Raw genomic sequence first — 14524 nt, 5'->3', positions numbered from 1 at the left:
TAGACAGGTGAACAGACTGTTACAGTAGTCTAAATGAGATGAAACACAAGCATGGATCAACATCTCAAGCTCATTTAGAGACCGTCGTTCAGGGCTTGGAGATGTTGTGCAGCTGGAAGAAGCTGGCAGCCAGTAATTGTTTTCTATGGTGTTCCAGAGAGATGGCTTCATCAATGGTGACTGCTAGCTTTGTCAGGTTAGGTTTTTATGAAAAAGTTCAAATCCTTTTAATTTTGGAGAATAGTTTTTGTACATGTGTTTACTAGCGCATATGATTGATTAGATTTCAGTTTTTGGAATATTTAAGGTTTCTCAGTTCTTCCTAATGTTTGAATACATTAGGAAGAATATATATATATATATATATATATATATATATATATATATATATATATATATATATATATATATATATATATATATATATATATATATAATCTGCAACATAGCGGCTTGACACAGTCCTTTAGTACCAAATTAGTGATTCCAGAAGGACTTTTTGGTGAAAGCTACTATTGATTGATGGTCTGTTGCAAACTTGCACCGGCGATCCATTGAGGTCTTATTGTGTCTCCCTGGTCCTGCATCAGGTCTTGGCTGGATTTTTTCCTCCGTCTTTCTCTCTAAAAGACACGCCTTTCGCTTGCTGTTCTGCTGTAGGTAGCGTGACTGCGTGATACGCTGTTGGGGTAAGGTTACAAGAATTGGACAAAAAATTGGACAAAAAAAGAAGTGGAAAAGATCTCAAAAATCCCTGAAGGAGCTAACAGATGCAAATTTGAAAAAGACGATATTAAAGTTTGCAAGATAAATATTAAGAAATCAGAGGAAGTTTAAAACTTTATCACAGCGCTGCACATCTACACATCCATCCATTGTTTTGTGTGCAACAGGTTCCTGAGGGAAGCCAAGCATTTCTGGACAAAAGAGGGGTTTATGCATACATACGTTTCTAAATATATTTATAAATCAGATACTCAAACCATTTTAACCGGCTCCTTTCAATGGGGAAGAGCAGTGCCTCTACTCTGATCTACCTCTGGATGGCGGTTCTCCTGTCCCTGTTCTCTCTGTCTCTGAGGCAGGGTAAGGAGAACCGCATGGAGGGAGTTTAATTCAGCCACTTGTATCTACGACCTCGTTATATCAGTCATGATCCATGTCTCATGACTTTAGGTGAGGGTCACAACATAGATCAGAAAACCTATATATTTGTAATTTGGCCGAGATTTTTCTAAACCTTGACCGACTGGAGTGATGCTAACATTACTGAAGACGAAGGCCAGATCTGTCCATCCATCTCCTCCTTCATCCTACTGTCACCCGGGTACAAGACCCAAGGATGTTTGATCTCCTCTGCTAGTAGCAGAGACTGACCCTCATCATCTGCAAAAAGGTGAAACTTTGACGTTCCACAAGCAGAGACCCTCCCCCTCTCCTATTTATAGTAACGTATCTTCTTATTTACTAAAAACAATGTTCAACTTGGAAGCCTTGGAAAAAGTCAGAAAGATGTGGATTAAATTTAGGAAAGTACACATGAAGGTCAGCAATAATAATAATAATAATAATAAAAGATGCAGGGATATAATTTCTGAAATACATCCATGTTGCATCAACTCGACAGTGATCATCCCGCTGTGGTGGGGGCCGTTTGTTTGGCCCCGTGGTTGCCAGTCATCTGAAGAAAATCCCAGAAGGATGAACTCGCAAACGTGTTCAAAAACGTTTGCTGTATCTCATTTCACCAAGTATTTCCACATCGCTCCCTGTACACCTATACATAGAGTCTAACAGCTGTTTCACAACACTGCGCCGCGTGAGTAATTGTGAAACAGTGCAGCCCGGCCGTTTGTCAAACCCTGTATTGTGCCCCCCTCCGACGAGGAGAGGCTCGGGGCCCAAGCTCCTGGAGAAATATGCTACTTATTAAAGACAAATGGCATATTCCATTTGGCTAGGTCCAAAAAAAAAAAAAAGAAAATCAATATTAAAGACTGCTGCTTGCTAGTGTTGACTCTGCGAGAAGGAAAACAGTCAGGAAGGCATTCCAGGGACTGTCAAGGGAGAGAACAAGCTTACGGTGGGAGAACATGGCAATCAAACATGGGAGGAAATTGTTGGAGATCTGGATCTCAATACAGTGTTCCTAGAAGACGCAGGACTTCTAAATGTTGTGTTCCAGATAGAAACAGCAAAGGAGACAAATAAGGAATAAGAAATATGAGGATTTATTTACAACTGTACCAAGTCACAGGAATCAGATGTTCTTTTAGAGAAAATATAGTTTGCTTTTTGCTGCCACCTTGTGTCAAAATCGTGCTAATGCACATTTTCAAAGTACACAATATAGTCATATTCAGTAAATCAGAATGTCGTTTAAAAAAGGTATTACAGTAACTCGATTCACAAAGTGAAACACATCATATAGGTTTACTGCACAAAGACTGATGTGTTCAAGCCTTTTTGAGGATTTTCTGCTTACAGCTAATGAAAAAAAAGATGATATTTAAAACTGGAAAATTATATCGGACCAATTAAAAATAATTTATCACAGAAATGTGGGCTTTAAGAATGGTATTATCAAAACTATTTACACACATATATATATATATATATATATATATATATATATATATATATATATATATATATATATATATATGTATTATAAAAAACACATACAAGTTGGGTGTGTAGTCGTCTAACGAGAACGACGACATGATGCACCATCACGGATAAATTACACCATAAGCTTTGAGCTCTGAAATAAACACTTGAAGACATGAGCACAACAGAGGTACATGATACAGACCAATGTAATGAAACATTCGAATGGGTTACATTTTAATAACCACATTGTTGTGTATGAAACAGGCCTATATTATACTGTTATATTTAATGGAAATATATTATTTGACTGCCTGGAAAATCTGTACATTTATTAACTGAACTAAAAACTATGGCCGGCACTCCTTAACAAGTTGTTGATGAGTCAAGCCACTAACAATACAAAATAAGTACCACAAATATGATCAATAGCAGCGTATCAATTTCCAGCTTTACCAAAATACAACAAAAATAATGTGCTTAGCTCTCACATACAGTACAAACTAAAATAACAATAACATAAAGCACGCTCCGTATTTATGTTTTTCTAAAATAAATCCATCTTTGATCGCAGTAGCTGAATCTCACACGGTAAAATCCAACCGTCAGTCCGAGTCCAACTTCAATCTATAGTACAGAAGAACTTTTTGATCGAGGAGGCTTTATTAATACCCAAAGATTTCCTGATTCCTAGGAATACAAATATGATTTGACACAGCCCCATTCTTCTTGACTACTCCTCAAAAGGGAACAGACAAGAGAACATGCCATTCAAGTTGATGTTGACCTAAACGTACCCATTTATACGATCAGAGCACTAATTAAACAGAATAAAACTACTGGAAGTGTGGCAAACCAGGCTGGGTGAGGACAAAAGTTCATTTTGTCAAAAAACTCAGTCAGATAGAGGTTAACAAAGCTTGTTTGGCATAAAATGATATAGTTGCTATTAGATGAATTTATTTAAAAGCTTTTCCTACATTTCAAGGAGTTCCAATAAATATAGAGGGTGCTGTTAGTTGACAGTTTTTTTTCTCCTGCTTTTAAACAATTAATGTCACTACTCTAAATATAAAACTAGCCCTGAGAGTCAGATGTGAAATTGAATTCCCAAGTCACTTTGTGGCACAAACTGCTCGTAGCAAGCAGGTAAGAAAACAAACAATACAAAATCATAAATAGGATGCAGCTACAGTGTAAAACCCCACATGGCAGATTTGCATGATATTGTAAAGTCCACCCACAGCCTAAAAATCTGACTTTAATATTCATGTTGAAATAAAGAGCTACAAAGCTTTACCAGTCAGTGCATACAGGTCAATAATCTCTACAGTTCACAAAGGAAAATAAGAATAATCCTCTGCAAAAGGGATAAAGAGATTAATCTCACTCGTCCTCAAACATACAAGCTTCTGTTTGCTTAAAGTGCCTGATTTCCAGTGTCTCAGTTGGGATCTGTTTGCACTTTAGCCGTGCCAAAGCAACACTGGAGTGTTACAGATGGAGAGAAGGCTGAGGGGTCTCTCTTCACAGAACTTCGTCAACATGTGCATGGCTCTGTTTGTCCTCGTCATCCTCCTTCTGAAGCTGCTGGTACTTTCTTTTGAAAAATCCCAGCTGGAGAGTAAAAACACGGTGATTAATTTTGTACTAAAGTTGATCCATGAAATGCAGTTTAGTTCAGCTCCAGTACCCAGTAGCATGTAAACGTTTTACATGACTTCTTATTTCTTGATCCTTTGTTTAAAAAAAAAGTGTAAACTTTTTTGTTATATTGGGGCATATTAATCTATTTTTTCAAAATTTCTTTGTATTTAGGATGTCTTTTCCTTGTATTTTGCATTGGCAGCATATTGTGTAGTGTTCCGTTTTTACAACTATAACATCTAAAGAGTTTTCAGTTATAGCTCACGGCAGAAACTCTCATTTCTATGTCCAAAGTTGACATATTTGAAAAGATGCATAACCAAACAATCTGAGCCCAGCTTGCTGCTGAACTTTGCAGAAGAGTTTGGACATTAAGGCCTGTATGCCACTCAGGGAACAGACTTTTTTTTTTTTACATCAACCACTGTGGAAACTTTCCGCACTTGATTTAAAAGAGTGTATAACTAGTCTAAAATCAAACAAAACTCTGAAAGAAGTTGCTTTAAACCACTTTAAGATAAAACAATGAGCTTCTTTTTTGTATAATATAAAGAACACCACAAAACCTTCTAGGATTTTGCACAGTAAGGCACAAAATGTAGGAGTATATTTTAAACGTAAATTCTCTCATTTATTAAAAGAAATCACTATGCATAAAGCTGCCTTTTTAAAATACAAATAAGATTGATTTTGACATTTTAAAAAAGGGGCTGCATAAGTAAATTGTTGCTTTTTGCTCAGACCGGCACTAAAAAAAAATACCTTGGATCTACTTCGTTCAATAGTGGACGTTGGTTGCACACCAACCTTTTCTCAGCAGTCTATAATGTGTTAATTCAAGATGATTTGGTCACTTCACTTCAACACAACTCAATGGCTTCCCTCCAAAACGACACAATCAATTAAAACTGAGGGGCGGGGTTTTAAGTATAGTTAACCTCACTGGTTTCAATCCTGTAACTTGTAAATTAGATTCAAAAATACAAAGATTTTTATTTATTTTTTTTGCATGTCACAGGTTCTTTATTCTCACCGCGTGTTACTGTGGTGAAATTTCTTTTTGCCCACTCTGGCTAAGAGTACACATAAAAAATACAAACAAACAAACAAACAGGCAATGAAGAAGGGTTACACTGTTTTTTTCCCTCTCATTATGGAATTCAAAAGGTAAAAACATTAAAAAAGATGAAGATTCAAAAGTTTGTATGAACTGGTTGTCCTTCATGTCTGTAAATTACTAAAGGTGTCTTCTTACCCTGTGAGCTATCTGATCGGTGTATTGGAAAAGATGCCGTTGGACTTTGAATTTGAATCAAGGCTCCTGGGTTGTGTGAAATTTATTTCACCTGAAATATTATGTCCCCCTGACTTTTTTAGGCTTACATGGTGTTAAGTTTAGTGGCTAGCAGACGGGTGAGGAGAATATGCTCGTATGCAGCAAGCACACAACTCACGTGAACCAGCAGTGCGTTCTGTGCAACCGTGGTAACAGATTATTTCAGGAAAATTATTTTTTTTCTCTCTCTGCATTAATTCTGATTAGTTAAAACATCTTCTTGAACACAAAGTCACATCTGTCGCTCAGTACACAAGATAACATGATGGGGATTTTCCATTTTAGGATCCCTGCTGTTGCGAGTAAACTTAAATTGATCCATTCAGTTTAAATCGAGGTAATGTGCAAATCTTTCTGATTATGTAGTAACTACACAATAATATTATGTTACCTAAGTACATGAAACAATGATGTTGAATCAACTCAATATGCTTAGATAGACCCAACAGATGCTAGGTTTCATTTTTTTGTCTTCAGTCGTAGCATCTACACAATATTAAGTTCTCTTTAAGACATGAAACAATACTGATAAAGAAACTAAAAACGCTTAAATAGAACCAACTGTTTTTCAGAGGAGCTGCTTCTGCCATCCACCATGTAGCGAACCTTTTCAGTGCTTTTATTCATCATTTTCTTTAAGGTTTCAGGGAACTCTTTACCTTGTACAGCAGTCCAACAAGCAGAGCCAGCAGCACCAGTCCACCTATGGCACTGCCTACGATCACTCCGACGGGAACGTCTGCTTTCTCTCCAGGTTTGCTGACCGTCATCATCAGCTGGACACAAAGAGTTTTGGTAAAGCCACGGTAAGATCTACCTCACATAGACAAAACAGACTGTGGAGAAGGAAACAAGTTGCCAAAAATAGAAAATGCGCTCCCTGCCCAAAAAGATAATCATAATCCTCCTGCATGAGTACGTTTGCAAATGCAGCAGATTCAAACGCTGTGTTTTGGTGTAAGCCCGACGTGAACTTACGTCGAGATGCTTGTGTCGGATCATGAGCAGGTCTGGGTTGGAGGTCTCCACATCCAGGCTGGTGGTCAGATCTACGCTCAGATATGAAGCCTGCCGCGGCAAAGTCATGGATTTAAGGCGTCAGTTTAATTTCAACTATCAGTGACATTAAAAAGAGGGAAGAAAAATTAGGCAGGGATTGTACCGTGATAAATGTGCCATTCCAGATTCTTGTTTTAACCTTTACGTAATAGTTGCTGTTGATCTCAGGGTCTTTAAGGAGGCACTGTATTTTCTCACACTTTGCACTTTTACAGTCCTGTCAGGTGCAAAAAGAAAAACAACAGTAAAAGATTATAGCAATAGCAACAACAATGAGGAGGAAAAGAGACCAGTTTGATGTAATCACCTTAAACTACACGAAACGCATACTGGCAATAGACTTAATATCAATATAAGACACATTTGTTCAATAATTTCAGCTCCCTCTAGTGGTTAGACATATAGCTGATAAATGTGAGGACATTAAAGGGCACCAAAGTTTTGCAAGGAGGAATTAGGGTAAATGCATTTGAATTAATTGCACAAAATTTTTACATGACTTCAAAAAAGAATTACTTCAAAACTAAAAAAAATAAAAAAAATAACTTCAACTTTGTTGATTTAATTCCAGTTTGTACCTCTTTGTTTTCATGTGCAAAAAGAGGTAAAAAGAACAAAATGCAGATTGTAGACTTTGACGCTTTAGCATGAAATTACAACTGGAAATGACATAACCGCACAAATAAAACAACACGAACACCAAACAATGGAAACCTATAAAAGAGTCTCCAACTCACCAATGTCTTCGTGCCTCTGAGGCTCTCCTCTGAGAAGGAAACCTTCTGGTTTTTGACACCAATCTGCAGAGGATTCACTAGGCTGGTGTCACAGCTGACAGATCCTCCCTGCATGTGGAGAACATGACCATCAATAATATAGACATCAAACTCTGTTTCATGAAAACTACACTGGTCATAAAAACAACAAAGAGATTATAGTATGGGTTGTTATTTTGATGCAAATTATCATATTTCTAAATCGAATCAGATGTGGAATTGGACCACTCACAGCTTGCGTCTCCACGCTGGTTAAATATAGGAGCTGATTTCCACCTTTTGTTGACACTGGCAGACTTATAGTGAGATAAAGGAGGCTGATAGGAATGACTCCGGATGAGACCTTTAAACACATTTTTTTTAAACTTATTAAATCAAGAAAAACTATAAATGAGACAATGACACTTATTCATCTGGATTTAGTAACTGCACCTTGACTGTAAAATTATACTCTGGGCCGATGTCATCCAGAGTTTTCACCGTTGTTACAACTTGATTAGTTGAGTTTGCCACATAAAAGTTCATATTTGACTGCCTGTGACACAAAAGGAAAGAAAATTAAACAATTTCGAGCGTCCATTCTCCAGATTCATACTGCTATTAAACTGGGATAAGATTACAGACTTACCTGGATAAAGCAACCCCTGTCTCATATTGCACGGGAATGGATAAGTGCACGGTATTGTCAGCAGGTTTTTCCTCTTTTCCATCACTGCGCATATTCATAAACACATATTATTATCATTGTTATCTCCTTTGGAATTCATTTAAACATTAATATTCAATTAAAAGGCTTTCCAGATCTTTGCACCTCTTGGCCTCAAATGTCACCTCTGCTTGGTTTTGCAGGTAATCAAAACTGTAATCAAATGTGATCTGAAATTTAACCTGTGAGGAAATAACAGGGTGTTAATTATTGTGGTCTGAGAAATGAATACTGAAACTAAATTTAGTCTGAAAACTGTATTCTTATTTACCTCCTGGTCTTTCCTTAATACTGGATATCCCACCTGACAGGTTACCGTCTCTTTCAGCGTTGATGTGCATTTGACTCCGTCCGTCTGCAAATAAAGTTTAATATTTACAGCTTTGAGTTTTATTACAATGACTGTATTGTTTTGACACTGAATGCCCTTTAAATTCAGTATTATTAGAGTGTATGCAAAGCACATTTAATTTGTTTTGCTCTTATCAATACAATTATATCAACTAGTCTCTCGTTCGTGAATAAACTCAAATAGTGAAATCTAAAATACTCACAGGAAACACGGAGGAGTAGTAGAGGTTGCTGGAGAAGGTGGCCGAGACCTGTGTGTTGTATGCGTTCTCATTTTTATTCTTCACAACAACTTCGAATTTCAGTTCTCGGTTGTTGCTGCTGACCTGAATGGGATTTGAGCTGCAAGGAGAGAGCACGAGGAACTTTGCTAAGCACTCCTGCAAAATCTGAATGCAAATAACTTGAAAAGCAGCTTTTATCCCCTTTTGCTTCACAAACATAACATAATCCCACTGAGGGAGTCATAACTACTAGGAACCGTGCATGCACCAAACATTCAGAACAAAAATAGAGGCGGTGAACGCGCTTGAATCTTTAAAAGCTTTGACGAGCTCTCTCCGAAATAGTTCAATTCCTTTGATGTGAGATAATTAACTTAATATGAGTAAGCCGAACTTCACAAGTCTGACCAAACAAATGTATGAGCTTTGATTTGTGCGGTTATTGGGCAGTTTAACATACAAATCTAAAACAAAGACAATAGGAAGGAATTCAAATGGCTATTATCCATTACAAAAGTCAATCACAGGTTATTTTTTTTCTGTTTTACAGCAAGTTCTAACATAGGAAAGGCCTTTAAATAAATCCACCCATCTTCTGCTTGTCAGTGGAGGAAAAAAGCCATGCTATTTTTCTTCTTGTGGCACAGTTATCACCACCCCTGCTGTCAAAATGTTGTATAACCCCATTTTCTGCCAATCAGAAGACACTTGGTGTTAACTTAAACATTTTGCAAGGTTCCAACTCCCTAAATCTTCCAGAGTCCCGGGTCCTCTCTTCTGCTCTGTTCACGGCGCCTCACCCTACAGGTATTTAACAAGATTTAGCCCTCAGGTCTCAGATGGTTTTGACAAATGTTGTTGTTTTGCATCTGAAGACCTATTTCTACGCTGTTTTGACCAGATTGTTTGGACCATTTTCCTGTTTAAAGACTTTGTGGCTACCACATACGAAGGGGTCCACCAGTTTTAATCCAAAAATGTCCTCTCATTCCTGACAGTCCAAACAAGGTCAGCGGGCCCACAGCATCACAGATCAGCCACCATACTTAACAATAAACACTAGGCTCTTTTCGACACATTCATTTGTTTTATGTGAAAGACAAATTGAGAGTTTGTGGTGGAAAAACATCATCTTACTCTCATCTCACCAAAGAGCACAGTTTCAGTTTAAGTCCCAGAAGCACAGAGAGAAAAAAGAAACAAGGAGCCAGTGAAGAAGATGCAATATTGGGATAATGTGCCCCTTGTCCAAGTTAACAGACGGCAGATGTAAGTTTCCAGTCTGAGATGACGCCACAGCAACAAAAGTTTTACTCCAAAGCCTTTGTCCACATCTTCACCGGGCCTGGCAGTTAGCGTGAGGGGCGCTGCGTGTCGATACCACGCCAAGCCTTGTCACAATAACAACCGGTTCACACTTGTTGGTCTGTCAGGAAATTACAGTGATTGGAGGCTGACTTGTATCAGGGGAAGACGTCAACATGGTGTTTGAACACATGACTCATCATTTTAATCAGCACTTTGTCAGTAAACAGCGGCTTTGTCCATCATGTTGGAACACGGAACAATTATACATTGATCCTCACAAAACAATCTCCTAGTTATTACTTAAACCCTCAGTCCACTCACTGAGTCGAGTTAGGTATGATTTGATGTTACTCAGCTGGAGACACGTATGAGCCAACAACCAAATTACCAGCTGAATCACAACCAAACGCATCACAGGTCTATAAGGTCTAAAAGCTAGACGAGAATGCCCATAGAGAGCCACACCTTTTGACAATATAAGAGAAAATTAAAATGGGAACTTTTAAATGTGACATAAAAAAACCTATTATACCTATAAAAGTATTTTTAAGTCGGACAGCAATAAGCTGTTATTCTTACCTGGACCCCTTACTGTCCGTCTTTACACTCAGCACCAGATCGTTAACACACTCTTCATCAGATCCACAGTCTTTGGTGAAAGGGATCTGAAAACATAGAGGACCGCTACATTAAGTAAGAGGCTTTGCTATAGTCTTAATTATCACATTATGAGTTGAAAAATATGATTTTAAGAAACTTATTTTTGTCATCTCTTTTTTCTTTTGCTGAGTGAAACACAGAACTTGCCTGACTAAGAGGCAGCAATTCTTGCGCATGTACATAGTTTCAAGCGTAGGTGTGCCTAAAGTTTACGTGATCCACAAACAAAATCAATTTATCGCACAAGCGTTTCTCTTTTATTTCTTACTCACAAAGAATTCAAAGGCTTTGGGAGAGGTGTTGTTGAGGACCGGGTTCGCGTCTGGATTTTCTTGCTCAACTTCTGCTTTCAGACTGAGAGAGTTCACAAAGTCTGGCGTTTCCTGTTGGATACGTTAAAAAGAGCAATGCACGTCTAAATCTCCACAAATCAGACCAATAGAGACACGTTAGACTCAGGATGACGTGACGGTGAAGCCTACCTGAACGTAAACCTTTAGCGTTTCACACGAGGGCGAAGATGATATTTTTGTCTTCTTTTTCAGGTAGCGTTCATTATTTACTGCAAACAGTCCTCTTGAAGTCACCCGTGAATCCATCAAGTCAGCGTCCAGAGTCAATGCGTAAGATACATCTGAAATAAAAAAACAGAAATGAAAAGAAAAGCAAATTTTACTGTTGGAAATCTGGAAATATTTGATTGTGTTTGACATTCAAGTATTGTGGCACTCTAAATCGTAGACATTATGGACAAGACGTTTCTGGGAATTGCTTATACTTTAAACCAGGGGTGTCAAACTCATTTTGGTTGAGGGGCCGCATACAGCTTAATCTTATCTCAAGAGGGCCACACGAGTAAACTCATTGCAAGATTAAATAGAACTAATAAATGTGGACTTGTTGTTGATTCTTATATTAAGTTAATTTCACTTTTACACAATATATTATGAATAACCTCAGCGTTTTTAAGAAAAGTATGTGCAATTTCAACAATACTTTTACTCAGTTAAACATTTACTTGTGCATTATGCATAAGAACTGATCACAGTGATTATACAATGTTGAAAAACATTTATTCACATTTTTTGGAACTTAAAAACACTGTTCTGCATGACAAAATACATCAAACAGATAAAAATTAAGAAATGATTTGAATTTTTCCACACCTGAAGCTTAATCTGCTAATTAAAACACAGCGCCCCTCGTGGACAATATATGAACTGCATATTTTCAATTAAACGAAGTACATGTTTTTCTTCAATGGTTGTTTTATCATTCTCTTCCTTTTATCTTGTCCACTTGTGAAAGTCAAATCTGATGAGCTCTTTGTAGCATCTTATTGCCGCATTGCCGGACAGGACACTGGAAATTATTATTTTTTTATTTTTATTTTTTTTTATAATGATAATGCATTTTGCCACAGGGCCGGACTAAATTGTTCGGCGGGCCGGATCTGGCCCGCGGGCCGTATGTTTGACACCCCTGCTTTAAACGATGGCTTATTTCAAAACTTTTTTGGTGATTTATTTTATTTATATATTTTTTTGCTCTAGTTTCACCCCCAGATCTATGGTGATGTTCGGATGCTGGTGCTGTCAGGATAAATGAAAAGATTACCACCAACTTACGTTGTTGAATGTAGATTTGAAGTGTTTTTATTGCCCTTCTAGGCATTTTTGAAATGCTTGTGCTCTCAGATTTTTCCACTGATGTTTGTATGCAGTTCTTCAGCCCAATGGCTCACACCTTTTCTCCTCTTTATACATTATAGCATATTTAATCCTAACTCTTCAATCTCAATTTAGTCTTCCTTATCTGGTACTGACACAGGGGATCTGTTTTTCTTCAGCACACTTCCAACCTGTGGATGCATGCCTTTCGATGCCCACATAGATTGAATATGACACCTAGACACAGTATTCACAATAACAAGAAGGCTAAAAGTAAAAACAAAAGCAGCACTGGCTGTTTTTGCATACTCTAGTCTTCAAAGATACTTTCAGGAATCTCGCTTACCGACGGGTCCCACAGGATTCTGGGGCCTGAATGAAGCACTGAAACAGATCTTTGCATCGAAACAGAAAAGCTTGCGTCCATTAATGTCACAGGCTTTGTTTAAAATGTTGATTTTGTCCGGGTTGAAGGAGGCTGTGGCTGTAACCGTTGCCACCCCTCTGGACCTGAAATTAACAATAACATCAGTCACCTGCTACCAAATATTCCCAGTGACCATGTTCCCACACAGTTCGTATATGTTGAACTCACCAGAGCTGGACAACTTTTCCATAAGCACCAATGGAGATGTCAGGAATGGTATCATCATTCAGGTCTTTGTTGCTATCTAGGGATCTTCCAAAATACTGAAGTTGAGGATCCAACTTGGAGCCTGGGATTCTCTGTGAAACAATAAAAGCAGTTGAACCCAAATGTAATCAAACCTCGAATTAGGATTGAAAATATTTTTAGTCAAACGCACTCAATAATACTGAATAACTGCAGAGCACCAAAAGTCAAACTTGTTTAGGAAAAAAAAGGGCAGGGGTACATGATCATCACACATTGACTTTTTGACATTTCTAAATCCATAAAAATCTAAAATCCACACGGAGGAGATACTAGTACTGCTTGACATTTGAGAGTAACCTGTGGCGAACAGAACACTGTTTTGAGCCGGAAAGCAGACGCTCCATCCAGCCAGGAGAGGGCTGGAGCTGATGGAGCCATCAGAGCAGAAATGCAAGTTGGTTAGCCTTGTCTGACACATAAAGGCACCGTTTCCGACTCTAATTCTGAAGCTTCAGGTGTTGGACGCTTATGGATCAAAACTGATTATGAATCTTATCTAATTCTCCTTTTTTTTGTCCTTTGCAAACTTTCAGGGCTCAGGTGCTAATCCCTGTAAAGCACTCTGTGTTACACCTGACTATATGAAAGGTGACTCATAAATAGATTATGATTGAGTGATTAAATTAGGCCACCAGCTCTGTTGTTCAAACTTTAGAAAACATAGGAACACTAATGACAAACATATTTTAGATTTCAACATTTCAGTCCTGAAACGTCCCCCTTAGTAGTAAAATAGTCTGTTAAGTCTGTTTACGTTTATTTACGTACATCCTTTAGTTTAATCAAATCCCCAGTAAATCTATTTTAGACTGATTGTTGATTAATCTATTTTTTATTGTCCATTAAAAACAGTTTAACATAGCTTATCATTGTAATGGATACACAGATTCGGCGCCAAAGACTTCTGTATGAACAGTCTACTCTTCATGCGTTTCTCATACACAACAGTTTTGCGTCTCGTACCTGAGAGAACTCTTTAGCTAGACCGTCCTTGTTGCCATTGTAGATGTAAATAACACCTTTCTCCTTGTCCTCCAGGGGGGCTCCAACTACAACATCTCTGTAACCGTCCAGGTCCAGGTCGGGGCCGACAGAGATGGACATCCCAAAACGTGCGTTCTCATTTCCAGCCGGACCGCTGAGGACTCCCTCCTCACTCAGTATTCCCTGCAGAGGAAGAGACAGAGGAAGTGTGACGCTGACGGAGCGAGGATCAGACTCACGAGTTCAACAAAACCGCCTAAAGAAAGAGGATATGTTTTCATCATTACCTTGGTGATAGAGAATAAGTAGACCTTGCCTTCTTCTCTCTTCTGCTCACTCATGTACATGGGAGCCCCAACCAGAAGCAGGTCTGTCACCCCATCATTGTCCACGTCCAGCGAGCAGAGCACGCTACCAAAGTATGACCCGATCTACGAGGACAAGTTCCAGCCGTTTAGCACTCATGCTGCAAAACCAGTCCAGTTGGAGAAGAAAATGCAAATTTTCCACTGCATCT

At 38.3% G+C, this 14524-nt stretch overlaps 1 protein-coding gene across 1 annotated transcript in view; it reads right to left on the bottom strand.

The window, feature by feature from the left end:
* Positions 1 to 3105: 3105 nt before the first annotated feature.
* Positions 3106 to 14524, bottom strand: part of LOC105928390 (integrin alpha-2) — a gene marked incomplete in the record, with an annotated part of 86527 nt that continues 75108 nt past the window's right edge. The window contains 18 exon segments of the mRNA XM_036143996.1: positions 3106 to 4227; positions 6253 to 6369; positions 6572 to 6661; positions 6756 to 6869; positions 7390 to 7497; positions 7661 to 7771; positions 7861 to 7963; positions 8057 to 8140; positions 8240 to 8316; positions 8406 to 8489; positions 8689 to 8827; positions 10597 to 10682; positions 10950 to 11060; positions 11160 to 11311; positions 12694 to 12857; positions 12943 to 13073; positions 13987 to 14190; positions 14295 to 14438. Of these exon segments, the coding sequence (XP_035999889.1) occupies positions 4138 to 4227; positions 6253 to 6369; positions 6572 to 6661; positions 6756 to 6869; positions 7390 to 7497; positions 7661 to 7771; positions 7861 to 7963; positions 8057 to 8140; positions 8240 to 8316; positions 8406 to 8489; positions 8689 to 8827; positions 10597 to 10682; positions 10950 to 11060; positions 11160 to 11311; positions 12694 to 12857; positions 12943 to 13073; positions 13987 to 14190; positions 14295 to 14438 (2109 nt within the window).

This window comes from Fundulus heteroclitus, chromosome 12, assembly GCF_011125445.2.
Source record: "Fundulus heteroclitus isolate FHET01 chromosome 12, MU-UCD_Fhet_4.1, whole genome shotgun sequence".
NCBI lineage: Eukaryota > Metazoa > Chordata > Actinopteri > Cyprinodontiformes > Fundulidae > Fundulus > Fundulus heteroclitus.
Note: the sequence above shows the minus strand (reverse complement) of the source record. Positions and strands in the feature narration are given on the sequence as shown.